General features: G+C 42.9%; 1 protein-coding gene and 1 long non-coding RNA gene across 3 annotated transcripts in view; one reads left to right on the top strand and one right to left on the bottom strand.

Annotated features, from left to right (window-relative positions):
- N4BP1 (NEDD4 binding protein 1) overlaps nucleotides 1–18,320 on the bottom strand; it is a 50,763-nt gene extending 32,443 nt beyond the window's left edge. The window contains exon 1 of one of the 2 annotated variants that reach the window (XM_047835520.1): nucleotides 17,903–18,320. In XM_047835520.1, coding sequence (XP_047691476.1) covers nucleotides 17,903–18,100 — 198 coding nt within the window. In that variant the 5' untranslated portion in view covers nucleotides 18,101–18,320. The remainder of the gene's footprint in view (nucleotides 1–17,902) is intronic. The other variant, XM_047835519.1, reaches the window with a different exon arrangement.
- A 59-nt stretch (nucleotides 18,321–18,379) lies between these two features.
- On the top strand, nucleotides 18,380–20,805 carry LOC125152905 (uncharacterized). Its single transcript, XR_007147355.1, has 2 exons — nucleotides 18,380–19,764; nucleotides 20,628–20,805. It is a non-coding gene; the product is annotated as an uncharacterized LOC125152905 (long non-coding RNA).
- The last annotated feature ends 7,103 nt before the right edge of the window (nucleotides 20,806–27,908 follow it).

Raw genomic sequence — 27,908 nt, 5'->3', positions numbered from 1 at the left:
ATTATGAGATTCTGAGTCTTATTTAAATCCTATGATGAATGTGGATACTTCTGTTCTAGCAGGTAACTGACCTAGTTAGATTTAGGCTGCAAGCTGTAACCAGTGCTCAGTAAGTTATGATTGTAGCATCAATTCAGTTTGTAAAGTCTTTGCAGTGTTACCTGTATCAGTCCACTTGAGTGCTACCAGAGGCCAGTCAGGGGCCTAGATGGTGGTTTTTCTGTTAGTTCAGTTATCAAAAGTCTTTGTTATGCTGATAAAAAGTAGAGCCACATGTGCTGTTTAGGGATTAAACCCAGGAGGTCATCAACAAATTTTATGGAGTCACTTATCTGAGCTCCTCCCTCTCTGCTCCCTCTTCCCTCTTTCTAGTGCTTTCTGGTTCCCTGAGGTTCTTTTTTCAATCCTCCAGTCAGAAAGCTGGGACTTTGATTACCCCCCTTTGCCCTGTAGTTTTGCAGCTGTGCCTGGGTCATCTGAAGGACACAGAAAGTAAAAGTATTAAGGCTGGCTCCATCCTCTTAGGACCACAACACCACCAATTGAAGAGGAAAGTTCTCCCTTAGATTTGGTTCCTACCAGCTCCCACTGCCACCATCACTGGAGTGTTTGGAAGCTGGTGTGCCTTAGAATGAAAAAAATGGCCTTTGCTTTCTATTAGGCGCTCCCTCTTTTGCCCCTGGAGTCCAAGCTAGCCAGCTTCTCCTACTGCTCTCTCTAGGCCCTGGTGCTTATTTCCATTTGCAGACTGAGCTGCACTGAATTCAGGCTGGGGGACAAAAGACAGGAAAGAATGGCAACCTCACCACCGATTTTGTGGTGCTCTGAGTTATGGTTTTCTTCCTTAGTCGTATTTTTTACTTTTCAGCATCCTCATATAGCTACTCCATGCATTCTGTCCAGGTTTTATAACTAATTTAGTAGGAGTGACAGGGTAGAGTACACTTGCTCTACCTTACTCAGAACCAGAACCTCCTTGTTGTCTGTTAATATTTAAGTAATGCTGCTTGTTTAGCATAAGTGAGCACATGGCTAAATTCACATGAGTCAAATACCGTTTAGACTTCTGAGCAGCCACTGGTTGAGAAAATGTTGATCATACCCACTCAGTGGAATGCCAGCAACTATTAGCCAACCTGGAAAGAAGAGGTTTCTCCAGGCTTCTAGAACAAATATCCTCTCAAACAAGGGCTAACTCCTGAATTGATCCAAGGTAAAGCCCACCTATCAACAACAAATCCTGCCCACACACAAGGCCTCCAACTGGTTTTTCAGATTCCATATGAAACAAAAAAACACCCACATCAGGATAAAATCTCAAATATGAAAGAAACCAATAAAGTAGAACATAAAATAGAGGAAAACTGGAGGAAACTAGATAACGCAGGGTAGGAAAGAAAACTTCAACAAAATTTTAATTAGTGGTTTCAAAATGAAATGATAATGAATTCATGTAACAGGAATCAAGATGCTAAAAAAGGAGACAAATAATCAAAATAAGGGTACTAGTAAATTAAGGATATCATGACCAAATTAAAAGTCAACGGAAGAAGTGAAAGACAAAGTGGAAGAAATCTCTCCAAAAGTACCATAATCAAGGAAGTGAAAACTGTGAGGGAAAAGAAACTTTTAAGGGTCCATCCAGGATATCAGAAATCCAAATAACTGACATTCCAAAAAAATCAGAATGGCACTTAATAAAGAAACAACAAAAAATAACTTCTTGGAGCTAAAATACACAAGACCTTATGTATAATTAGTGAAAAGATTACATCAAATCTTGTTTGGGAACTAAAGCACACAGATCCCACCTTGAAGGGTCCACAGAATATCCAAGCATGATTACTTTTTCTGAACAGTTTATTTATCTATTTAGAGAGATTGGGGGGCGGGAAGACAGTGGGAGAGGGAGAGAGAGAGAATCCCAAGCAGGTTCCATGTTGTCAGCACAGAGCCCAACACAGGGCTTGACTTCATGAACTGTGAGATCATAACCTGAACCAAAATTGAGAGTCGGATGCTCAACCAACTGAGCCACCAAGGCTCCTCAAGCATGATTACTTTTTAAAGGCCCATAAGAAAAAAATCCTGGGGGCAGGATGAGAACAGGGCATGTATAAAAGAATGACCATCAAAATGTGAGAAGTTCTCAACAGGAAATCTGGATGACTGGGGGGAAAAGGATAGCAGTGCATTCAAATTATAAGGGAAAATGATTTTCAATCTATAATTCTGTACCATCCACATTAAAGACATTTCTAGACATGCTAAAAGATGAGGAAATTAGTCCCATGCATTGCTTTCTTAAAAAATATTTGAAGATGAAGGCCACCAGAAATAAGGGAGATGCAGTAATTAGTAAATTCAATCCAAGACTGGCAAATAGAAGTCCAAAGACTATAGTTGTGCAGCAAACAAACTGAGAAACTAGCTGAGTGGAGGAAGAAAAGTGGCTCAAGTGGCGTTCTCCCAGAAAAGGAGGCTCAATGAATAGCAGATATAAAGGAGTATTTGGATAATATTAGGGATGTATTTCACAAGTAGATGAAAAACAGGGCAGATAAATTACAGGAAAAATTATAAGCTGTATCAGAAGGAAAACATAATGTAACACAGTACTGGGCTTTGCAGTAATATTTACATAAGTCATAATTATATAAACACCATTTCTTGGTTTAGCTAAAAACAAGATGATTATATTGGTGTCTTAGTCCATTCAGGCTGCTATAACAAAATACCAGACTGGGTGGCTTAGAAACAACAGAAATTTATTTCTCACAGTTCTGGAGGCTAGGAGTCTAAGATCAGAGTGCCAGTGTGGTCCCGTGAGGGCTCTCTTCTAGGGTGCAGACTCCTTGTATTTTCACGTGGTGTAAGAAGCAAAGGAGTTCTCTTAGGCCTCTTTTACAAGGGCATTAATGTCATCATGAGGGCTCTGCCTTCACGACCTAATCATCTCCCAAAGGCCCCACCTCCTAATACCATTATATTGGGCACTGGGATTTCACTACCCAAATTTTGATATAACACAAATATTCAGACCATAGCAAATGGGAAAATGGGGGTAGTTTCAGCTCATCTATCTTAAAGAAAGTGAATAGTGTCTAAAATAAGAAATAGCAGTATTTTATAATTATTTACATAACCATCAAAACAAACACCTAAAACAGTAAAAAGTAATTGCTTTTAGGAAGTTGGGAAGGGACAGAAGCAAGGGACTGCTATTCTTTCTTATAAAAACCCTCAGTACTTCTTGATTTTTTGTTTTAATCATGTGCATGTATTATTTTGGTATACTCCTTACTTCCTAATTTTAATAAAAAAATTTAAAGTAGATGCATACCATGCTGTGATGCCATCAGTGAGAGCTTTGGTCCTAATTTTTATTTTTTAAATGTTTATATATTTTTGAGAAAGACAGAGGGTGTGCACGAGCCACGAAAGGGCAGATAGAGAGGGGGACAGAAGATCCAAAGTGGGCTCTGTGCTGACAGCAGAGAACCTGACGCGGGGCTGGAACTCATGAACTGCAAGATCCTGCGTGTCCTGAAGCCAAAGTCTGACGCTTAACAGACTGAGCCCCCCAGGTGCCCTGGCCCTAATTTGTAGCTTGATTCTTTTCTGACATATAAGAATGTTCGCAGTTATGAAATATTATGAGTGATTTATCTTTGAAACAAACATTTTCCATTATTTCTGTTACTTTTCTGGAGTGGTATAATCTGCAAGAAGAGCTATAACTAATTAACTGTATGATATAGGATGTTCTCAAACCTATGCAATTAAAAAATTTAAATTAAACTGGATGCTGAGACAGACAGGTAGCTGCAAGACTAGTGATAATCCTGATTTCAATTTTTTATTTTTTTAATGAAATTTATTGTCAAATTGGTTTCCATACAACACCCAGTGCTCATCCCAAAAAATGCCCTCTTCAATACCCATCACCCACCCTCCCCTCCCTCCCACCCCCCACTGATTTCAATTTTTTAAAACAGACTTTATTTTTTCAAGCAGTTATAGGTTCACAGCAAAATTGAGAAGGTAGAGATTTCCAATATGTAACTTGTTTAATGATAATCATAAAAGCCCATATGTTTTTATAAACTTAATTTTATACATTTGAACCTACACAAAATAAAATTGTGAACCTGATGTGTTATTTACAAACAAATCAATATACTTTTTCATTGCTTACACAATCGTTTCACAGCAAGCGATATACTCAGGGATATATCCAGATATTATTTGGATTACTATTTTTCAGAGAAAAAAAAATCAAGTAAAAATTGGATCTTCTGAGATCATAGAGGGCCTCAGGAGAGTTCCTGTGGCTTTCAGTTTGTAAGCACCAGGAAGACTGGCAGAGAAATGCCCAATACAAGCAGAGCTGACATTATCCCCCAAATAAGTAAAACTACTATTGCAAGACTAACTGCACTGTTTTGGGGGAGAATTGTACTAACAGGCACAAAACTTCACAAGCACAAAACTTTGTGCATGTGTGTACTCCCAAAAGAAATGAATAATTATCCCCTGAGATCCAGACTCATTTTTTCATTAATAATTTACTCTTGTGAATTACTAAGTAGCAACAATTGATTTTTATTTTCAAGTTCAGAAGTGAACAATGAAGTATACAAGTGTACAGTATTACTACATTCTAGATGTCTGGCCATCAGTTGCACTGATAAGCATCTGTGGACCCAAATACCCATCCTTTGCATTTGGCTGTATTCGGTATTGGAACATTTAAATGTTAATCAAAAACTGTCTCCCCTATCCTGCAATGTTCATATTCTGTTTTACTTTATTCAGGCTTTTCAGGGGAAAAAAGGGTGGGGGAAGCATATAATACATACAATAATAACTTCCCTTTCATATAGCAAAATGCTTTCTATTATTCTACCTTCTACAAACTCAGCTCTTCTCAACTCTACTGTAACATTTCAAGAATCCACACAGAAGCTCCTGGCAACCTGTGCCATTGAGAACGTAGATTAAAAAACAAAAACAAAAAAAACACAGAAAAGATCAAAGTGGCTATTCAAGAGTCCACAGGTTTGGGGAAAGGTTTCTCGACACCACAGTTCACCACCTACTATCTCTTATTACAGGCACACATGTAAGGGGCTTTGTCAGCTTGTCTCCTGGTCACATATGGTTTGAAGCAGCTGATTCAAAGTGTAGAAGGAATAACATACCTGCAGAGCACGTAACAGCAAATGACAACTGACAGCACAGGTGCAAAAACAAATTTAAGGAAGACATAATGGCTAAAAGCCATAGCAACTCAAGATCAGCTAGGATGAGCACGGCTCTAACACATTCTGGCAGCTGCCAGGAGCATAACTGCACCCTGGCACAACATAACAGAAGATACTCAAGTGGACCACAAATCATGGAAGAAAAAGAAACCATACAGGCAAGGAAGCTCTTGATACATTATAGAGAGATTTCCAAAACGGTTCAGACTAGTAGTTCTCATCTCTAGTTGCATACTTCTGGATTCTAAAGATTTCTTATATTTAGGAGACTCTTGAATAAATGGTGCTGTATATCATCTCTAAGAGAAAAGAAAGTAGGAGTAATATGATTTTTAGACAATGATACTTGAGTCCTACAGACTATGTATAAGTTAGAAACACCTTACAAGCCTTAGAAAAAACAAGCTTTCTTTTTAAAGCATTTTAAGTATTTATTTATTTTTGAGAGAGAGAGAGAATCTGAAACAGGCTCCAAGCTGTCAGCAGAGCCTGACACGGGGCCCAAACCCACAGACCATGAGATCATGACCTGAGCCAAAGTTGGACGCTTAACCGACTGAGCCACCCAGGCACCCTGAAAAAACAAGCGTTTTTAATATCATTAATCTACAAATCTGTAACAAGTCCGTTTAGGTCTCTATCTGGCTATCTATATTAACAATATTGCTATAAAATTATTAATAACCATATTAACCATTTTCCGAATGCACTTCTAACATCTGCTTTTTGTTCCATCTTTCTCTTCAATCTCATTTCTAAAATGTCTACCAAGTTCTTTCCCAGGAGGGGTGCCCTAACAACTCCGAAGGGAAGGACTTCCTGCACACTCACTCTGAGTATACTTCTGGAAACAGGACCAGAGGCCACACTCAGTATCTACCCTAGACTTCATCCCCATTACACCTGTAAATCTCTGAAATTCTACAGCTTCCAAACTTTCAGCATTCCTGATGAATTTATTCTTCATTCTTACCCAAATAATGTCTTCAGGTCCCAAAACTTCATTTCTGTCACTCTTCTCTCAGTAAAAGAAATTATTTCATCAGAGCTCAAAGGCCAACATTTGTGAAGCCCTTCAACTGCTTCTCCTTTTTCACCTAAAAAATTCTTTCATGAATTCATTCTCCTTCCTTCTGTTTCAAAGCTATGCCCCTTTCCTAGGTCTTCATTCATCACTCCCTTTTTACTCATCCCTGCCCACCTACAAACCTGTGTTGGCTTCCCTGAGCCTACAGAATACTTCCTGTAGCCCCACTGCCTATGCTTGGGACTGCTTCATCTCTGTCTTCACCTTCACACTTTTTTGAAAAAAGTAGCTTAAACTCCATTTCACTGCCAACCCCTTGAAATCTGGATTCTGCTCCCATTCAAACTGAAATCATTTTCTCAAATGCCAGCAATAACAATTAATGTCAAATGCAAAGGGCCCTTCTCTGCAATCTCCTACTAGGAATCTCTGTAGCACCATATCATTGACCAGCTTCTCCTTGACAGGTTATTTCCTCTTTCACTACTTCCCTAAATCCTTTGCTATCTCCTACTGCACCTTAAATGTATGCCTTCCCCAAGGTTCCATCCTGGTACACTCCCCTCAATTATACTCACACACTCTTTAGGTTCCAACCGTAACTTTTACATCTATGGTGATAATTCCAAATTTCCATCTCTAGCCCTTAATACTGGAAAGGCTGCAGACAATCCATCCCCTCCTGGGTACTTCTACTGGACTATCCCACAAGTGTCTCAAACTTAATTATCTGAATCAGAGCCCACAGCTCTCCTCCACTTGTCTTTGGTCCAAGGTCCCTTGAAACTGAAACACAGTTGCCTAGATTCAAAACGTTCTTTTCTTCTCATCACATGCAATTTTTGACAAATCTTGTCTCATATGAATATTACTGCAACCAACTCTAAACCCTTCTTTCTGTTGCCAGTCTTACTTATCACACTACACCCCTTAGGACACCCTCTATGACATAACACCCCAGTGACGTGTGAAAGCACACCGGTTTCACTTCCTTACTCAAAAACTTTCTAAAGGTCCTCACTGCATACAACTAATCATTCAAGATCCTCATAACCATATCCAAAGTCCTCTGTGGCTTGGATTTTGGTAATTTTCTAATTTTTGCAGCCTTATTTAACATTTCCTTGCTTACACTCATCCAAAAATCACATTCCAAAAATGGGGTGGGGGAGATGTTAATGTTTCCTACACACAACAGTTATCTCATTATTTGAACTACATCATTTATCACAATTCTACTAGACGGTGCGGGGACTGGCCTTGGTTATTTAACATAGCAGTTCTCAACCAGGGATGATTTTGCTCTTCCTGGGGGCACTGGCAATGTCAGGAGACATTCTGGTTTTTAGAACTGATGGGGTGCTCCTGGCATCTTGGGGGCAGAGGTCAGGGATGCTGCTAAACATCCTACAATGCAGAGTACAACCCCCCACAACAAAATATTCTCTGCTCAAAATATCAATAGTGCCACTGTTGAGAAACCCAGAACTAATCAATAAATGTCAAAACAGATACACGTTCAAACAAATCACGAAGTTTGAGAACACAGGTTGACATCCAGCCTAGTATCAACGATGAGGGTAACACTGTAAGAGAAAAGTGGCCAAAATGACCAAAAGCGGGGGTAGGGTTCCATTTTAATAGTCTGCATAATGTTAAGAAAAGTTTTAAATACTTAAAAAAAAAAATGCTTATTTACTTATTTTGAGAGAGAGAGAGCACGCACGCCAGCCAGCATGGGAGAGGCAGAGAGAAAATCCCAAGCAGGCTCTGAGCCATCAATGCAGAGCCTGACGTGGGACTCGCAGAAATCAAGAGTCAGATGCTGAACTGATTGAGCCACCAAGCACCCAGTTTAAATACTTCTAAATAAGGCAAAAAGGATGGCCTTTTAATCATAATGGAGCACTCTCTTTGGCCCTCCCCAAAGAGTATTTAATCTTCTGGGAAATTCACCTTTGTCTGGCACATTATTCATTATTCATTGGGGCCTGAACCGTGATGTTACATGTTAAAATGCAGATTTTTGTGGTCTACCAGAGATGTCAATTACCTTCATTTGGTAGAAAAAATATGATTATACTATTCTGAAACATACAAGCCAATTTGTATCTAATCAAACAATTTTACTCCACTATTCTGTTTTTAGTGTAGATAAATACTCAGATCTTCAAATGCTCTCTGAACCAGTTTTACATTCCTGCTGGTTCCTTCATTCATGAGTTACCTGTCTGAAAGTCACATTTATAGTTGTTTTTTTGTTTGTTTGTTTCGTTAATTTACACTTTGCCAGCTTATAGGACCCATGGAGATATCCAAGTGGACTCACCTGCTTGGAGCCGTGAGTGGCTCAAAAAGAGGACCACATAAGTTGTGTAAAACCAACCATGTCTCATTTTGGGTTCCAGCATGAATCCCAAGCGGGAAGAGAATTTTACCAGTGGTATTTCTTTGTTCTTTAGTCTTCTGATTTTGTTTTTGCTTTACAGTTCTTGGCCACATGTCCCTTTTTACACCTGCACCGGTGGGTACACACTACCAGGTCAGTTTCAACTATACCCTTAGTATATATGTACCTAGACTACAGGAATCTGATTTTACACTGTGACCATGTGGTGATCTGTCAGTAGATAATAGATCTATTTTCTGTTGGATGAGAGGCTAGAAAAAAATCTGGTTTTAGTCTTCTGTTTTCTGTTTGTGTAAGTACACGTCTCTGCACCACTGAAAGAACAGCCTTTTTGAAATCTGGACCAGTTTTGTGTTTTTGGATTACTTTTGACCTGTAGCTAAGATTACGGAACATAACTGAAAGCTCTCTGAATGTTTGTATCTAGAAAATGAAAAAAGCCTTTATTTCTCATGGTGTGAGTGTGAAATATATTCCTACCTCCGGGGGTAGATAATTAGATTTTAAAGTTTCTTTTTTTAGTTTATTTATTTTGAGAGAGAGAAAGAGTGCATGTGTGCAAGGGGAGGGGCAGAGAGAGGGGAAGAGAATCCCAAGCAGGCTCTGTGCTGTCAGGGCAGAGCCCTATGCAGAGCTCGAACTCATGAACCATGAGATCATGACCTGAGCCCAGATCAAGCAAGAGTCGGGAGTTTAACCAACCCACCCAGGCGCCCCTAGATGAAAAAGTTTCTTAAAGAACCTCTGTTCTAATTATAGAGAATTATAATTATAGAGAGTAACAAACTTTTACATAAATCTGTATTCCTAGAATTCCAAGAATGTAATAAAAATAATCCTTAGGTCAGTTTGATTTGATAATTTTAGTGCTAACTTAAAAACAAGTGTCGCTTTCCTATTTCATCAGTGTAGTGTACAATGCGTGCATATATGGTTTTTAAAAATAAGATTTTTTTTCCCCTCTCTCTCTGCCCCTCCCCCGTTCATGCTCTGTCTCTCTCTGTCCCAAAAATAAATAAACGTTGAAAAAAAATTAAAAAAAAAAAAAAAAGGGGGGCGCCTGGGTGGCGCAGTCGGTTAAGCGTCCAACTTCAGCCAGGTCATGATCTCACGGTCCGTGAGTTTGAGCCCCGCGTCGGGCTCTGGGCTGATGGCTCAGAGCCTGGAGCCTGTTTCCGATTCTGTGTCTCCCTCTCTCTCTGCCCCTCCCCCGTTCATGCTCTGTCTCTCTCTGTCCCAAAAATAAATAAACGTTGAAAAAAAAAATTTTTTTTTAAATAAAAATAAGATTTTTTTTCTATGAAGAGACACATCTGAACTTCCTAAACTTTGCTGGTCAGATAAGGTAATATTACTCATGATTAGTCATATTTATGATTATGAAAAATACAAGCTTACATATTCAACTTGTAATATCAGAAGTTATATGCTGTTCAGTTGTCAGATTAAGCATAATTTCCAATAGCCTTAGTTAACTTTAAGACCTTGATTGAACTAATAGTAAATGGTTAACTAAGGGATACTCCTTAGATACATCATTAATTTCCAAATGAGTCAGCCACCAAGTGCAGTTTAAACACATACACATATAGGCTTTCTAATATAACCAAGATGTCATTATGGCACCCAACAAAATGAACAGAAATTCCTTAGTATCACTAATTCTCAATCTATGTTTAATGTCCCCTTCCAGTTGTTCTGTCCTAATTATTCTGATTTTTTTACCATAATTATAAAAATGTTTTACCTTGTCTAGTATTTCACATGTATAGAATCATACAATATATATACTCTTATGGAAGTCTTCTTTCAGCATATCTTTGAGATTCATCCATGGTAGTACATGTATCAATTATGTGTTCTTTTCTATTGCTGTGCAGTACACCACTCTGAAAGCATTTTACCCATAAACTATCACTGGGGTTTCCCGAAGATCCCTGGGCAATCAGTCACAAAGATTTATCTTTTATCTTCTAACAAGAAGGATGCTAAAATTAGCTCACTTCTTCGGGGGTACTATGTATATCTTAAGTAGTTTAACACCATTAAGTTGTGTCAAATCATGATCTCAAGGTTTGTGAGATCCAGCCCCGCATCAGGCTCTGTGCTGACAAGACAATGCAGAGCCTGCTTGGGACTCTCTCTCCCCCTCTCTGCCCCCTCCCCACTTGTGCTTTCTCTCATCTCTCACAATAAATAAACTTAAAAATAAGAAAGTAAACCTTGGAAGTTATTTAAGATTACAAAGGACACAACAAAAATTACAGAAACTCAGGAAATAAGGTAAAAGAATGGCTGCATATTTTTTCATTGTCATACCAGAGAATTGTTTAGGAGACCCAATCAAGGATTATTTCACATCTAGGGCAGTGATGTCCAATATACCTTTTAGACAAAATGAATAAATGTTCTATAACTGCACTGTCCATGCTGGTAGACACTAGATATATGTGGCCAACAAGTACCTGAAATGCAACTGAGGAAGTGAATATTTAATTTCATTGAACTTTGACTAATCTAAACAGCCACATGTGGTAGTGGCTACATTCTGGACAATGTAAACCCGGCTTCCAAACTATCTTTGTACAGCCTGTAGGGTGAGAATTGTTTTCATCTTCAAAAAGGTTGTGAAAAAGGCAAAAAAAAAAAAAAAAAAAAAAAAAAAAGAGAAGAGTATAAAACAGATTCCCTGTATAGTCCACAAGGTCTAAAATATTTACTATGTATCTCCTTATTCATCAACTAAAGTAAATTACTAATTCTCTCAGCTCTAAGACTGAACAAAACACCTTCTCTAAGTTGAACCTCTTAAAATAACAAATACAAATAATTGTTTCTTTAAACAAAGAAGTTTCCTATGTTGTTTCCAAATAACATAACTTATTTTTTAAAAAACAGTTCTTTAATCAATTACTGTAAGGATTCCCCTCCCCCATAATTTTGTTTTTCAAATGCAAGACTGCATACTTTATGCAATTATATATTAATTTAGTAAAAAGCCAACACAGAACATGATGTTGTCCTTGATTTAATTAAAACCCTACAATACTACTGGTAGAGAGGGAAGAGGAAACTACGGTCATAAGCAGTCACTTTGACCCCAGTATAACCAGTGTGAGTATCCCTTATTTCGACATTCTGGTATAACCCCAAAATATTAACCATAAAAAGAAACTGAACAAACCACCGTTTCTTAAGATGATTTTCACAACCATAGTGAAAAACACCATTAAAAAAAATCATTCTAGGAAATGCAAAGAGGCCACCAACCTCTCCTTTCTGGTAAAATCAAAACAAAAACTCCAAGTCACTACCCAGTATTATTACATCTACAAATTATTTCCTCCATGAACAAATCTACTGTTCAAGAATTCATTCATGAAACCAGGTACCAATCTCTCTTAACAGAAAAGGAAATGAAACCATACAGTGTCCATTTTAACCCTATGAGTCAATATAGGAAGTAATAGGCCACTTCTACTGGATTTCCATTTTCTTTACCCTTTCTCCTCTCTTATGCTACAAATACATTAAGTTAAAACTCAAAGTTGGATAAAGGATAATCACCAACTTTTCATATGACACTCTTACCCCTTCTTTTTCTCTCCCTCATAAATTAAAATGGGTCAGATGTTAGTCTACCTTAGCATAGTTTCTTGGGTGTACTGTAATTTCAACGTGTAAGATTTATCAGTCCTCCAAATTATTCTTCTTAGAAGTCCATCAGATTGGTGTTCTGGCAACGGCTTGTGGTGGCCACTAACTGCTATGAGGTAATGCCTGAAATCCCACCAACTGATGGGCAGTTGTGGTTAGCAAATTTACCACCCTAAACATTCATGGAGAAACTGTATAAGTAGCCATGCCATTGTCTCCATTACTCTTCTTTTGTTTATTAACCTCCAGGACAGGCTCCTGAATCAACCAACTAACTTTAGCACTCAAATCCCTGCTATGGACCTTGCTGACCGCATCAATGTATTATCTCCCGATGCTTCACACTTCCATCCCCTTTATCTTCTCACTTTTCCAAGCTGAAGGGAATACTTCTACTTCATACACAGACCACTGAGGCACTTCTCCTTGGTTTCTCGGAATTCCTCCGTATCCAAGATTCTGATCTCTGCAATTCCTCCCTAATGACAACTTTTAAAATTTTCCAATACTCCCTGAACTTGCCCTATTTACATGATTCCATGAGTCTAGGAGAGGACAGTGCCTAAGGTCTTATTCCTTACACTGTTCACACAGTTCATTATGCCCCTTCTACCTTCACCTGCCAGAACCTCTCTGGCTGGCAGTTCACTAAAAGTAGAAGGTAAGTCTTGTATTATGTCTGGATTGTCGTAGCTAATGCTGACCATTCAGAAACATTTCGGGGGTCCTATCCTGCCTTGTTCAATTACACCTTAGATTACTTTAGTGCTTGGTGTGTTGGCTTCACCAACACCCAGAGTGGGGAAATCATCACCTGCTGGAGAATTCCTGGACCAAGTGATACTATAAATTCAGGCCATCTAACTTTCCCTGACTCTTACTTCAGTTCCAATCCTTTTTTGTTCTCCAATGCACTTCCAAAAATTCTGCTGCGTCCACCCTAACATACACCACTGTCTTCAAGCTCTCACCCTCCCTCTCGAGGCAGGAATTGGTATTCTACTTTACTGAGACAATTATTAAAGGCCATTAAGGTGTTCAACTATCCTCTTCCCCAAATTGGGGGGGGGGGGGGGGGGGAGTGGAGAAAGCGTATCTTCACTCATCCTGTCTCTTGTATCTAAACAAGAGGTCCTAAAAAGCTGAATTTGGTCCACTGACATGTTTTGTTTAGCACACATGGTTGCCTTTTAGAATATATACTTTTAAAAGAATATATTAATGCAAGATTTTTATTGAGATATAATTCACAGCATGCATGGTTTTTAAAACATAAATTAGTTGCCTCATAAAAAACCAAAACAGATTTCACATTATAAAACCCAGACCCCTGGCTTTTCTTGGATAATGAGCTCAGACATCACTGCGCGCATACTATGTAAGTGGCTAATACTAAGCACTGGCAGTTACCCTCTCCCACAGGGCACAAGCACCTTATTCACCAGTTCCTCCCTACCAACCAGCCACTTCCATGTACAGTCTCCCTGCCTGGACTCAGGGGGCATGGAATTTGTAGCTCCTAGAGCTAAAGGAATGTTCTAATTTCTCACTTTCAGGGCTGAGATCTCTTTGGCCTCCATTGCCTGACTCCAAGGATCTCACCAGGCATTGCATCCTTGATCTGTGAATGAGGCAGCATCTAGTCAGTACTTCCACTATCTCTCTGAAATTCAGTCCTCAGCCTTCTTTGATTCCTAACTTCTGCCACCACTTACCTCAACCCTGTCCTGTTGGGCCCCTACGTACAATGACCTCTACTGGTTTTTGTCTCTTTCAGACAATCTGGCCCTACTGGTAATATCACATTGCTACAAAAGTTGCTAACCACCCCCAATCTGTCCTTGTATCATCACAAACCAGCAATGGACCACACTGAGGAGAACAAACCTGGGGGTATAAACACTCTCAGTGAAGACATTTCTTAGAAATGTAAATCTGATGGCATCACTCATGTTCTCACAACCCTTCCAGGAGTCTCTACTACCCACCTGCTTGGTAAAATCCATGTTCTTCAACAGTTCCCCAAGTGCCTTGTGACTTGGCCCCTTTCCACCTCTGCCCATCTCCCTCCAATTGCCTTCTACACTTGGGAAATCAGTGATAAACTGGCACTATTTCATATCCCTGTGATTTTATACAGGCTCTTCCCTCTGGAAAACTCTTGTTCATCCTTTACACACAATTTAGCAGAGCAACCCTTTCTCTCCTGTATTACTGTTAACACCTGGCACATACTTCAATAGTTAACATGTATCATACTATACTATTTGTTTCCATGTTTGTGTCCCCTACTAGGCTGTGAATTACTTGAGGTCTAGAGGCAACTGTTACTGTACTTCTTGGCACATAAGTTTTCTTCAAATGTTGGCTACCTGGCCTCACCAACAGGTCAAACTTTATCCACCATCCTTCCTAACATCAAGGCTTAAAACCTCTCTCTTAATCCCTACATACACTCAGTTGCCAAATCCCAGGGAAAACTTTTGTCACCCATCCATGTCCAGCTTGAAACAAAGTCTCTTCCACAGGTGGGTCTTCCTGCCTCCAAGTAGAGTTTCAGACAAGTCCTTCTCTCAAAAATCCTCACTGACTTTAAGGCCCAATGCCTTAACGTGGCATTTGGGTTCCTTGAGGCTCTGACACTTCCTACCAAGACACTCCACATGTTTTGGGGCTTCTAGCCTTTGCTCACAATTACCTCCATCTGGGAATCTTGATGACGCTTCAAAGCCCAGCTCAGATGCTGCTTCTGCCAACAAATTTCTCCTCTCACAAAAGTGGCCACTTTTACAGAGGATGTGCCTTTTTTTTTTTTTTAACCTCCCAGGATGTTGTCAGTTTCTACCTGTAGCCCCCTTTCTCTCTAGCCAATAGAACCCTAGCTAAACCTCATTTTCTCCCCTACTCTCACATGAGCTAAGTGTAGTGATTTAACATTTTAAAATATTTATTTTTGAGAGAGAGAGTGCACATGCAGGAAGAGGCAGAGAGAAGGGGGGAGAGAGAATCCCAAACAGGCTCCAGGCCCAGCATGGAACCCAATGTGGGGCTCAATCTCACAACCATGAAATTGTGACCTGTGCAGAAACTGAGAGTCAGTCGCTTAACCAACTGAGCCACCCATGAGCCCCATTATTTAACATTTTAAAAGCAGGAAAACAAAGTAACCTGCCTGAAGAGACCCAGAATAGTTGTCCTCATCTTAATCAGAAGCTCTACCAGCTAGTTAAAAAAAAATTCTTATTTATTCTTAATCTTCCTGGGGCGCCTGGATGACTCAGCCAGTAGAGCCTCCTAGACTTTCGATTTCTGCTCAGGTCATGATCTCAGAGTTGTGGGATCAAGTCCCTTGTCAGGCTCTGTGCTTAGTGTGGAGCCTGCTTAAGATTCTTTCTCCCTCTGCCCCTCTCCCCTGCTTGCACTCTCTCTCTTAAAAAAAAAAAAAACAAAAAAAAACTTCCTTCCCCCAAACCTTCTCCTCCACAACTTAAAATATTGTTGATGTTGAAGTCTGCTTTCCTATTCTTAAGTTAATGGTTTCCTCTTACTCAAAAGAATGTAACTGTGGCATTCAACTCTTACCCATGAGTCTCAAGGGAAAAGAAAAAGAATTTCTTACAAGTGGGAGGATTGGATTATGAGTAACACACCTAGCAAACATAAAATGGGTGGGTGACACCCACTACCGAGATACTGTAAGACACACCTTTTCCAAATAGCTTATCCTAAACTGTGTCGCAGGACAGGCAACAGAACTGGAGTTGGGAGGGTCTAGCAGAACACGCCAGGTTTTTCTGTACAGCAAAATAAGTACTTTCTACACTTGGGGTGAGTCTTGAGTAAAGCTGAACTGGGAGCAGGTGAAGCACACAGTAAAAGCAGTGAGACTAGTCAGACAACAGTAGTGGTTTAAGCTTGAGGGTTGCTATGGCAGAGAATTGGGAAAATAAGGTGGGACTGGATTAGTAAATGTTTTGTAAATCTCCAGGAGTTTGGAGTGAATGAGATAGGCAACAGGAGGCCCTAGCAGGTCCCAGGGCAGGAAAAGGATTTTCCCTGGACAGTTCAGTCTAATGCAAGGAGGGAGGGGGGGAGGAGGGATTGGAGTGAGGGCAGTGAAGTAAGGGAGGCGCACATACCTAGAATGAAGGTCTTAATAGCAGCAAAGGCAATGAAGAGGAATGGATGCATGTAAGAGATTTCACAGAAGCATTAATAAGACTTAGTTATGTCACACCTTTTAGCCCTGGGGAGTGTGAAGAAATTTGGCAGCTGGGAGAAAAACAAGAGGGGACTCAGAAGTTAAAAATTACAAGTTAGGAAAAAAATGAAGCACAGGAAAGCAAACTTGATTCAACATCTAGAATGTAGTAAGTTATGCTATGGAGAAAGATCACACAGTTAAGTGTCCCCTCTCCTCCAAAGATATTAAAACAAAAAGCATTTAGGCGCTTTTTTTTTTTTTTAATCTAAGAGGGAGTCAGGAGTCACAGCAGATCCAATTCTGAGAGCACTGTGAAATTCCTGAAGTAGGATGCCAGAAAGAGGATCATTTTGTTCCCAGCCAGAGGGCTCATCATTTGGGAGACAGGTAGCAAGAACAAGGGCCCTAAGTCTGAATCCTGGCTCCCGCACCTACTGGACAGAAAGACCTGGAGAAACTTGGATACGTGAGAAGGGGGGTTGCGCTTTGCTAGTTTCCTGGCTCGGGGAGGAAGGGGAGTAGTTGAAGGTGTTGCGTAGGTATAAGTCTGAAGTGCTGATTTTGAGAGAAGGTGAGTCACCACTTGCAGAGTTTCAGTTTCTCCAGCTGTTAATTTAGAGAGAGGAAGATAATAAAATCTACCTCACTGGATTTTTTAAGGGCTGCATTAGGTAATCCTTATGAAGTGTTCAGCTTATGCTCGTCCTACGACCTATAACCATTAAATGTGTTCCTCAATACAAGAAACAATACTTGTTAACACTATTGTTAAATATCCCCATCTCTTCTTGATATTCTGCGTATTTTACTACTATTTTAGTTTTGTCAGATTCTCAAAAGGGGCTGAAATCCCAAAAAGTTCAGAACCCCTGTACTGGAGGCCTGGGAAGAGAGAGGTGGCTGAAGTGGTGGACAAGGAGGCTGCGGGCCTAGCTACCAGGCCCTGCGCGCACCATCCCGAGGGCCAGGGGGCGGATAACAACAGGCAACATTCGCAGCGCGCTCACTCTGGGCCAGCCACTGCGCTCTGCGCTTTGCAATAACACCTACTCCAAACCTCGCGACAGCCCTCCGAGAGAGGTACTTTCGCCCTCGCCACTTTACAAATGGGGAAACTGAGGCGCTCCGGGATTGAACCGCTAGCCCAAGGTCACATGGATCGAGAGCTGAGAACGCGGGTCCAGGGACTCTGGAGACTGCGCTCTTAACCACGGCGCTTCGCTGAGTACCCACACGGAGCAGGGAGAAAAGGGGTGGGGGCGCCCAGGGAGCCCGGCCGAGGCGAGGCCCCAGGGGCTGGGCCGCGGAAGGAGGGCGGGGGCGGCAGCGGGACTCACCTTGGCGCTGTGCACCGCCTCCTGCGCCCCGCGGAGCTGCAGCCAGATGCGCGCGGGCAGCGGTTCCTCAGCCCCGAGCGCGCCGAGCACCGCCAGGCTCACGCCGAACAGGCCCTCGATGCGGCCGCGGCTCCGCTCCAGCAGCGCCGCCTTCTCCGCGGGCGCCGTGAATTCGTCCAGCACCGCCCGGGCCGCCATGGCGGGCGCGGCCTCCCGCGGCGGCGCCGGGGGCCGGCGGCGGCGACGCCCCCTCAGCGTGCTGCCGCTACACCCGAGCCAGTCAGGCGGCGTCGGCCCTTGCGGCCGCCTCGCCCCAGCCCGCGGCCCGCCGCCTGCCCGCAGGCCCAGCTACACCATACCGACACAGCCGCCGCAGCTTGGCTACTGCGGGTAGTGAACCCCGCCGCCCCTTCGCCACCGCCGCCGCGGGCCGGGCCCCGCTGCCGCGCATGCGCCCTGCCCACCTCCGTCATTGATGGTCGCCGCACCCCAGTAGAGGGAGGGAAGGCGGAGGCGACGGAACTCTACGTCACGCGCGGTCGCCATGATTATTGAGGGCAGAGCGACGGCTGCGGAGAAGGGCATGGGCGGCTTTCTTTGGTGAGGCCCAACGCTTTCGGGGACTAGGTGGATAGTGAATCTTTGGTTTTATAGATGGGGAAATTGAGGCTCTGAGCTAGTTGTTGGTATTGAATCAGTGTCACAAGGGATTTGGTTTGTCTTTAGACATCTTGAACCCCAAACTAAGGCTCTAGCAATTGAGTTTTCAAGCTTCTCAGTAATTAATAGGCAGATGGTTTTCCTTCTTTAGCTTCCTTCCTCCCTCCCTTCCTTCCTTTTTTTTCTTCCTTCCTTCCTTCCATCCTTCATTCCTTCCTTTCTTCCTTCATCCTTCTCCCCATTTGTCCCACCCGCCCTTCTTTCTATCTTAATCTTCGTACCCATCTTCTCTCTTCCTTTACATTGCCTTCCATCTTTTCTTTCCTATTTATTGTTCTTTCAGTAAAAATGGTAACAATAAAAAGTATGGAGAATTGAAAAACAAAGAAATGATTTTAAAATTTCAGGAGAGTGATTTCTTCTGGGAGTGAAGGAGGAGAGTGTGTTATAGTAGAGGGGATTAAGGGTTCATCCATTTTACTGTGGGACTTGAACAAACACACCCTAACCCCTCTCCAGCTCTGTTTTCTCATATCATCAGGGGTTGCGCTCAGTTATCTTCAAAGGCTTTTCCAGATCTTACATTCTCTGAGTCCATAAAAACAGATTGTGTAAGATAAAAACTTTGGTTTCCTTGCTCTGGGCTAGATGTCCTGAATATAGTAGATAGATAAGGGTCATGGGAATATTACTTAACTTCTCTGTGTCTTAATTCCTTATCTGTGAAATGTGGACAACAATAGTACCTCGTTGTGAAAATTACTACAGTACATGGACATGGTAAGTGATCACTAAGTATTAGCTATTACTATTGATAAATTAGCAACACATTTAAGGTTCCATTTTCATGGAAAAGCTTTGTATGGATTATACAGCCATGTTGAACCTGTGGGCCTGGGAGCCCCCTCCATCTTTGTAGATTTCCCCTTGAGAAAGAAGGGGATCTAAAGATGTTACAGTTGGAAATGCCAAAGGTGAACGGCCTTGGTAAGAGGGATTACCCAAGGTAAAACCTCTTAGGGATCCAGGCTGCTGGGGTTTTCCGTCTGTCTCAGAAATTTAGGCAGGTGTGGTTCCCTGGTGCCCTGATAAGAGATGACTCAGCACAGGGAAGAGAACCACTAGGCTCACAGACCAACAACTTCCTTCTTTCCTGGGCTTTTCCCTTGGTGTCTACACAACCTGCAGCCTTCCTGCATCAGGTAGGTGACCTGAGATTGGCTGAGGCAGATCAGGTGGTGAGGATGGCCTTGCTGATGGACTGCACCCAAAGCTAGAGTCAACACGTGTTATTTCCCGTCTTTTTGTTGCACTCACCTTAAATGGAATTGCTATTGTTCATTGATTGGACAAGGCTTTCCCCAGGGTTGTTCCTGTTTGCTCCCAGTGACTTCCTGGCCAGTGATTCTTAATTGCTTAATTATAAGTGGTGAAGAGAGGCTGCCTGGAGAAGCACACAAAGCTCCTTTTCCTCCCCCAACAAAAACTCGTCCTACACCAGCAAAAGTACTGCACACGCACACAACCATAAAAGAAAGCTAGGCCATTATACTGTGTTCATTAGTCACTGGATTGGTGTATTACCAGAGATACAGCTGTTGGGTTTTTCCCCCTGTTTAAAAGACTTGCCAGTTCATATCTGGTCAGCATTTCCCTTTAGGGAACTCTCAAGGTTTCCTGAGTGTAGGGAACTAGGAGAGAGGGAGAGAGAGAAATCCCCTTTTTAAGAAACTCCCTTGCTTCCTGCAATTTCTGAACCACAACTTTCCTCAGTTGATCAGCGTTGCCTATCTTGGCTAGTCTGACCAGCTCAGGACAATTGATGCCAAGGATGAGACCTTTATGGAGTCTATATTCTGAACACTTTACCTATTGTTTTTCTTTAATATCCATAACAATCCCATGAATCCCTCAATAAGTGATTGAGGGAATCACTTATTTCCCCTTCACCTACTTTCTTGGAGGTGGGGGGGGGGGTGAATTCCTACTCTATTCCCTCCCCAGCAGGGCCAAGCATGTAGGAACACATCCAGCTTCCATCTAATTCTCCCTTACTCTTCCCCAGGGCGGGAGGAGGACTTATCTGATGCCACAGACCAGTGGCTTTCAGAGAGGGTACACGTAATTGTCTGCTGTCTGCCGTCTGCGGTTGCTCACTGTGTCAGTGACTGGGTAAAGTGTTTCCACTTCAGCCACATCCTCCAGTCCAGCTTTGTCAGTAATAAAGATGACATTTTGATCTCTACCTGTCTGACGCCTGCTTTTATTTCTCAGTTCTGAATGCAGGAGGGGCAGAAAGTATTCATTGACCTTCTAAAATGCCACCGGTGGTTGCTATTATTATCACTCCTATTTTAAATTTTTTGTTAATGTTTATTTTTGAGACAGAGAGACAGAGCATGAACGGGGGAGGGCCAGAGAGAGAGGGAGACACAGAATCTGAAGCAGGCTCCAGGCTCTGAGCTGCCAGCACAGAGCCCGACGCGGGGCTCGAACTCACGGACCGTGAGATCATGACCTGAACCGAAGTCAGACACTTAACTGACTGAGCCCCCCGGGCGCCCCTATCATTCCTATTTTAAAAGTGAGGACATAGAAGCAATGTAGAGATCTCAAAATGTTTCACAGAGCTGGTAAGTGAGGTGGTGGGAATAGGAATTTGAATCCAGGCAGTCTGACTCTGTGCTGGGGTGCTCATACGTGCTATGCCATAATGACAACAAGCCTTTATCTGCAACCAACACCCGTTCCTGCCCTCCTGTAAAAGTAAGCAAGGGGAGATGACATGTTCTCATGACCAACCTCCTAATGCTTAGGTCCTACTTGCCTTGGGATGTTTTCAAAAACAGACAGACTTGCATATGTAATGTTGCTTAGCATAGCCAACCAGCCAACTAGCCAACCAAGCTGATGCTCAAAATGCCCTCCAACTGGAGGTCTCTGGGTGGTGAGTCTTCCTGGGTTGGTTGGTTGGTTGGTTGGTTATTTATTTATTTATTTATTTATTTATTTATGGTATAATGACATCTAGGGCTATAGAGTAAGAAACAGGAATACAATTGTGTTTCAGACACACGCATTTTAATATATTTTCAAACTGAACAGTTTTTCCTCTCCCTCATCAATAGTCCAAACTACCATCATCTCTGTCTTTGACAGCTATTGGGGTGTCCCCCACATTCTTCCTGACCTCTCTTCAAATTTCAGGAGCTACAACTGCTATAAGGTTGGGAGAAATTATTTACAAATAATCGATGCTGCAGCCAGAGTAATATTCTCAAATTGCAAATTTCATCAGTCAATCTCTTAAGATCCCTCAAGAGCTTCCCCTTAGGCTCAGAATAAAATTCAAACTCCATATTATAGGTTTCAGGCTTTGTAAGATCTGTCTCCTGCTTACTCCACCTCTACTCCACTCTCCACTTAGCCTAACAGACACTGCCTCAGGGCATTTGCACAAGGATGTTTTCCCCTCCAGCTTTTCAGTTAGTTAACTCCTGCTCTTCCATCAGATCTCAGCTCAAGATCACTTGTTCAAGAATTCATTCACTGGCTTTTCTGATGGGTCAAATCCTCTTGTCACAAGCTCTTGAGGGCACTGTGGCCCTTTTGCTCATAACACTGGGATCAGTTTCACATATGCTTGTGTGATTTGGTTTTTGGTTTTTTTTTTGTTTTGTTTTGTTTTTTTTGGGAGAGGGCACAAATGAGCGAGGGGGAGAGAAAGAGAGGGAGAGAATCCCACAAGAGGCAGAGAGAGAGAGAGAGAAGTGGGGCCCACCCAGGGCTCATGTTTTACCAAAGTGAGGCTTGAGTTCATCCGATGTGGGACTCGAACTCAGGAACTGTCAGATGCTTAATGACTGAGCCACCAAGGCGCCTGTGATATGAATGATTCATGTCTATCTTCAGATGTCATCAGACTGTCAGCTCCATGGGGGCTGTCACCTGAGGCTGGAATGAGCTCAAAGTATTTCAGAAATGGAAAACAGGCCAGCACGTGGCCCTTTATGGCTGCAGAATGCTGAGGCAGGTGGGAGGGGAGGGCACCCACAGGTAGAATAAGGCTTTATCCTCCAGAACATGGTGGACCAGTTAGATTTTGTGTTTTAAGTATACTGGGAAGCCTTCCTAGGTTTTTAAGCAGCAAATACACCATTTAACGTGTGTTCTGAGATCTCCCTCTGTCCCTTGGTGGAGAAAGCCCGGAGGCCTAGAGTGGACCTGGAAAGAGCGCTTAAGAGAGAGATAGTGGTGGATTGGACCAGGGAGGTTGGAGTAGACACAGAGAGGAGGAATCTGAGAGGTATTTTGGTGGTAAATCCTCAACATTAAAGTGCAGGGGGCTTGTTCTCCTTAGCTGTGGAAAAGCCCTGGTGCTTCTGCTGCTTCCAGTCTTGTGTTTCTTTCCCTTTATAATCCTTCTGTGTCATTATTACTCACATTACTGGAACTCCTCTGACATTAATTCACACTGCTAAGCTGCTACAGCATTGAGAGTTGTTTATAAAACTCAGTCGTCTCAGGTGGGAACACAGTTTCTGGGCCAAGTGTTACTACATGACTGCGTGCAATCTACCAGCTCCCAGATGCCCTGAATCCACAGTATTTTCCCATCACCCTTTATAGCAGGGTTTCTCAATAATAACAAAATTGACATTTGGGGCCAGATAATTCTTTGTTGTGGTGGCCTACCCTATGAATTATAGGATGTTGGACAGCATTCCTGGCCTCCTTCTCTAGATGCCAGTAGCACCCTCCTACCCCAGGTGTGACAACACCCAAAATTCCCCAGAGAGTGTGTAATGTCTGGTGGGGGGAGAGAGGTGTAAAATACCCACTCGTATTTAGAACCACTGATCTACACAGCAGTTCGGGGAAAGCCCTATCTCTGGGGCTGAGCTTGTGGGAATTCTGTCTCCTCCTCTCTTCTGCATGAAACACACATACACACACACACACACACACACACACACTCAGAACAAATCTAATGAGAGTTCTCTAGGTTCCCTCTGATATGCTGTCCTGTCTAAATTGAGAATGTAACAACATGGATTAAGAGGGTCCTGGTCAGAGTCAGATGTGTGTCCACCAAGCAAGTGACTGGGTAACTGACCACCTATTACCCATTGCTGCTTCTCATCAGCTTATCTATAGAATATGTTCTTGCCAGGCTGCCTACCTGTATTTAAAGCCTAGCTTAAGTCTCACTTTTTCCAAGAAAATGTACTGACCTGTTCAACTTCCTGTGACTGGTTACGGCAATTGAATGACTGGTTGTTTAATTCATTCATTCATTCAACAAATATTTACAGAATACTTACTATGTGCCAGGCAGTGAGTAAGTCCTGAAAACATATCAATGAACAAAGCAAAGTGTCTGCTTTCATGATCTTACTAGAAGGGAAGACACAATGAATGAGTGAATGATATAGGCCAGGGAATGGTGGTGGAAATTTAGAGGCCTCAATATTCTACTCCCACCTGTGGTAGGTAGTCTCCAAAAATGGCCCTCAATAATGCTTTTCCTCCTTGTGTGGACATACTGCTCTTTGCATCAGGAATCTGGGCTGCCCTGTGACTGCACACTGATAGCATCTGTAGAAATGATATTCCAGGATTTCTAAGATCAATTCTTAAGAAGACTGTTAGCTTCTACTTCCTTCCTCTTGGAATACTTGCTTGTGCAACAGTCCTACCTGGAACCTAATTCCTGTGCCAAGAGGAAGCCCAAACAACTATGTGGGGGCGGGCCAAGGTCCCCATGTTCCCAGCTGACAGCCCCAGATGAGCTCCCAGCAAGAATACCAAATACCAGTCACGTGAGTGAGGCCATTTGGACTTCCAGCTGGTTCAGCATTCCAGACAACAGACAACCTGTGAAACAAAAGTACCATCTAGTCAACCCACAAATGTATGTGAAATAATAAATTGTTAATTCAACTACTGAGTTTTGGGTGATTTGTGATGCAACACTACATAAAAGAAACACATCTAGGGGCGCCTGGGTGGCGCAGTCGGTTAAGCGTCCGACTTCAGCCAGGTCACGATCTCGCGGTCCGTGAGTTCGAGCCCCGCATCAGGCTCTGGGCTGATGGCTCAGAGCCTGGAGCCTGTTTCCGATTCTGTGTCTCCCTCTCTCTCTGCCCCTCCCCCGTTCATGCTCTGTCTCTCTCTGTCCCAAAAATAAATAAACGTTGAAAAAAAAAATTTTTTAAAAGAAACACATCTAAATTCATAACTGACAGACCAACATAAGAGCTAGACAGATATACAAACTTATAACTGATAGTGTTGAATGGAGGATATGGCTAGTTATTGCCCTACTCATGAACCGGACAGAGTCCAGTGACTGGCACAGCTGGACACTCTCTGGGCTTCTTTTCTTCCCGTACCTGCTGGGTTGGTGGGGAGGCCCGTTTCTGTGAGACAGAGAGCAGACACAAACGTGCTGTCTCTGCAGATCAGCTGGCTCTCCAAGAGAAGAGAGCTGGGATGCACATGCTCAGTATATCCTCCAAAACTCATCAATCAGACAACTCAATCCTCCCATAGAGAGGAGGAGTGATAGGTAGGGACATAGGCCAAGAAAAGTGGTCTGCCTTGTTTCCTTCACATGGAAACATGAAGAATAGGGAAAAAGGGTATGCCAACAGTGATGAGGATTCTGAAATGGAGAAGATGCATTTGTAATCTTTTAGGTGGGCTGGACAAGGAAAGGCTCTCTGAGGAACTGACATTTGAATGGAGTTGAGGAGCCATGGGGATATGTGGAGAAGAGCTTCTAGGCAGACGGTGGTTAGTGTGTTTGCAGAGCAGCAGGGGGACTGTGTGCCTGGAGCATGGAGAGGAGGAGAAGGGGTTGAGGTTGAGACTTGGCCAGAGCATGGAGCCTTATGGTCCTGGGAAAATGTTAGAACTTATTTTACATGTGATGGGGAGTCACTAGAAGGTGATTAATGCTTCTTGATCAATAGATTCTCCAACTCAGGGCTGCAAGGGCTTCAGCACTCTTGCCATCATGTTTCTTGTTGGTGAAACCATGTTGGAGTCAGTGTGGAAGGGCTGTAGGGTTCCCATACTTGGATGAGGTCACCACCCTGGGCATGAGACTCCAGGTGCTCAGCTGCATGTACTGCAATCAGTTCTAAGACCTGGCTGCTTACCGATGCTTCTAGGGCTATCTGGGCAGTAGAACTTCAGACAAACTTGATATGAGTGCCCATAATGTATAGGACATTCTTATTAATTAATTAATTAATTTATTTATTTTTAAATGTTCGTTTTTGAGAGAGAGAGATAGAGCACATAAGAGTTGGGGGGGGGCAGAGAGAGAGGAAGACAGAGGATCTGAAGCAGGCTCCAGGCTCTGCACTGACAGCAGCAAGCCTGACGTGGGGCTCAAACTCACGAGCCATGAGATCATGACCTGAGCCTAAGTCAGACGCTCAACCAACTGAGCCACCCAGGTGCCCCTGTGTGGGGCATTCTAAAGTCACTGGTGGTGGTGGGAGGTAGGGGTAACAGTGACTAAGGTAGTATGCTTATTTTCCTGGAAGAGCAGGAGAAGGAAAGTAATGGCTACATAATGACAGATAGAATGCTGTCACCACCACATGGGACAGAAATCAAGTGGTGAGGGGCAGTCAGAAGATGCAGAGACCACAAATGAGGAAGGAATTGGATGGAACTGCTATGGCATGGAACACATGCTATCTAAACATATGTATGTGTGAGTGAGTGTGTGTGTGTGTGTGTGTGTGTGTGTGTGTGTGTGTGTGTATTGCTTTTCCGGATGCCCCTTACATGCTTGACCCAACACAAGGAACTGGGCTATGTACCCAGCATTTAGAACAGTATGTGTTCCTCAAATTATTGATTGGCTGATTCTACACAAATGATCTCATTTGTCCACCCCCACAGACAACTCTGTGAAGTAGGTATTATGCCCATCTTATTTTTAATTTTTTTTAAGTTTATTTATTTGTTTTGAGAGAGAGAGAGAGAAGGGAAGGGGCAGAGAGAGAGGGAGACAGAATGTCCTAAACAGTCTCTGCACTGTCAGTGTAGAGCTCGACATGGGGTTTGATCTCACAAACCATGAGATCATGACCTGAGCCCAAATCAAGAGTCAGATGCTTAACCGACTGGGCTACTCAGGCACCTCTATTATGCTCATTTTAAAGATGAGGAAAATGAGACTTAGGAAGGTCAAGTAACTTTTCTGAAGTCTCTACCACTAGGAAGGGGTAGAGACAGAACTGGCTTGACAGATCTGTAGTATTGAAGACTTCTCCAGAAGGGTGGAGACGTGCCCTGGTTCCCCTTGAACTCTCCCACACCCAAACAAGTACCAGGCTAGTTCAGTGACTGCCCAGTACCGGTAATTGAGTTTTATTGACCTAAAGATCTCCAGGACAAGAGGGTACAAATGACTTTTGCACATTCCAGGCCTGCAGGACACAGACAGCAGGAAGATCTTTCTCTTAACTTGACCAGTCTCTCGCAGACATGGAAGACACTTCTGGATGTCCTGTTATAAAACTTCTGCATGCTCTGGGAGTCAGATTTGGCCAGGAGGCATCTCCTCCTCCCAACAGTCCCAAACTGCAGCCTGGAGTGGCGCTTGGAGCTGGCCCTAACTTAAGGCCCCATCTAATCCACCCTCTTTGTTGTACAGATGAGGAAACCAAGATTCAGAGAGGGGAAGTGAATTATCCATACCAATGACTGTCTTTCCCCACAACTCAATCCAGAGTGGACAAACCTCTTCAACAACAAGGCTCACCCTTGTCTACAGGACGGTCTCCTCTTCCTCCAACCCCATCTGCAGATCACAGCCATCTTTCCGGTGGTCCTTGCCCTTGCCCCACAGCAATATGCTGCCTCCACAGCCAGAGGACCCCTGCCGCCCAGGGTGAGGGAGAGGAGATCAGTCCAGCTACAGGGAGCTGGCTGGAAGACCTCTAAGGACCTCCTCCCCTGAGATGCTATTTTATGCATTCTTAAGAGGTCCAAGGTGGGACAGGCTCACAGGAAGCCAGGTCTCCACCCTTCCCCTCCAGCTTTCCAGAGTAAAAACAACGTACAGTTTCCGGAAGTTTGTGTGTACTGCAGGAAGGTCATGGAATATGTCAGGGTTCCCTTTGTTCTGCAGTGGAGTCAGCCGTGTGGCTGCCTCTCTCTCTGGCTCTCCATCACCACCATCACCACCTCTTGCTACGTCTCATTCTGCATTCCCGCCAGAGGTAGTACTGGAATCCCAGTTTTTCCTAAAGTGTGGAAAACACACCACTGACGGAATGGCAGATGAGTTTCATTGGTAAGCAGCCAGACTTCTAAGAAA

The sequence above is a fragment of the Prionailurus viverrinus genome, chromosome E2 (assembly GCF_022837055.1).
Source record: "Prionailurus viverrinus isolate Anna chromosome E2, UM_Priviv_1.0, whole genome shotgun sequence".
Lineage (NCBI taxonomy): Eukaryota > Metazoa > Chordata > Mammalia > Carnivora > Felidae > Prionailurus > Prionailurus viverrinus.
Note: the sequence above shows the minus strand (reverse complement) of the source record. Positions and strands in the feature narration are given on the sequence as shown.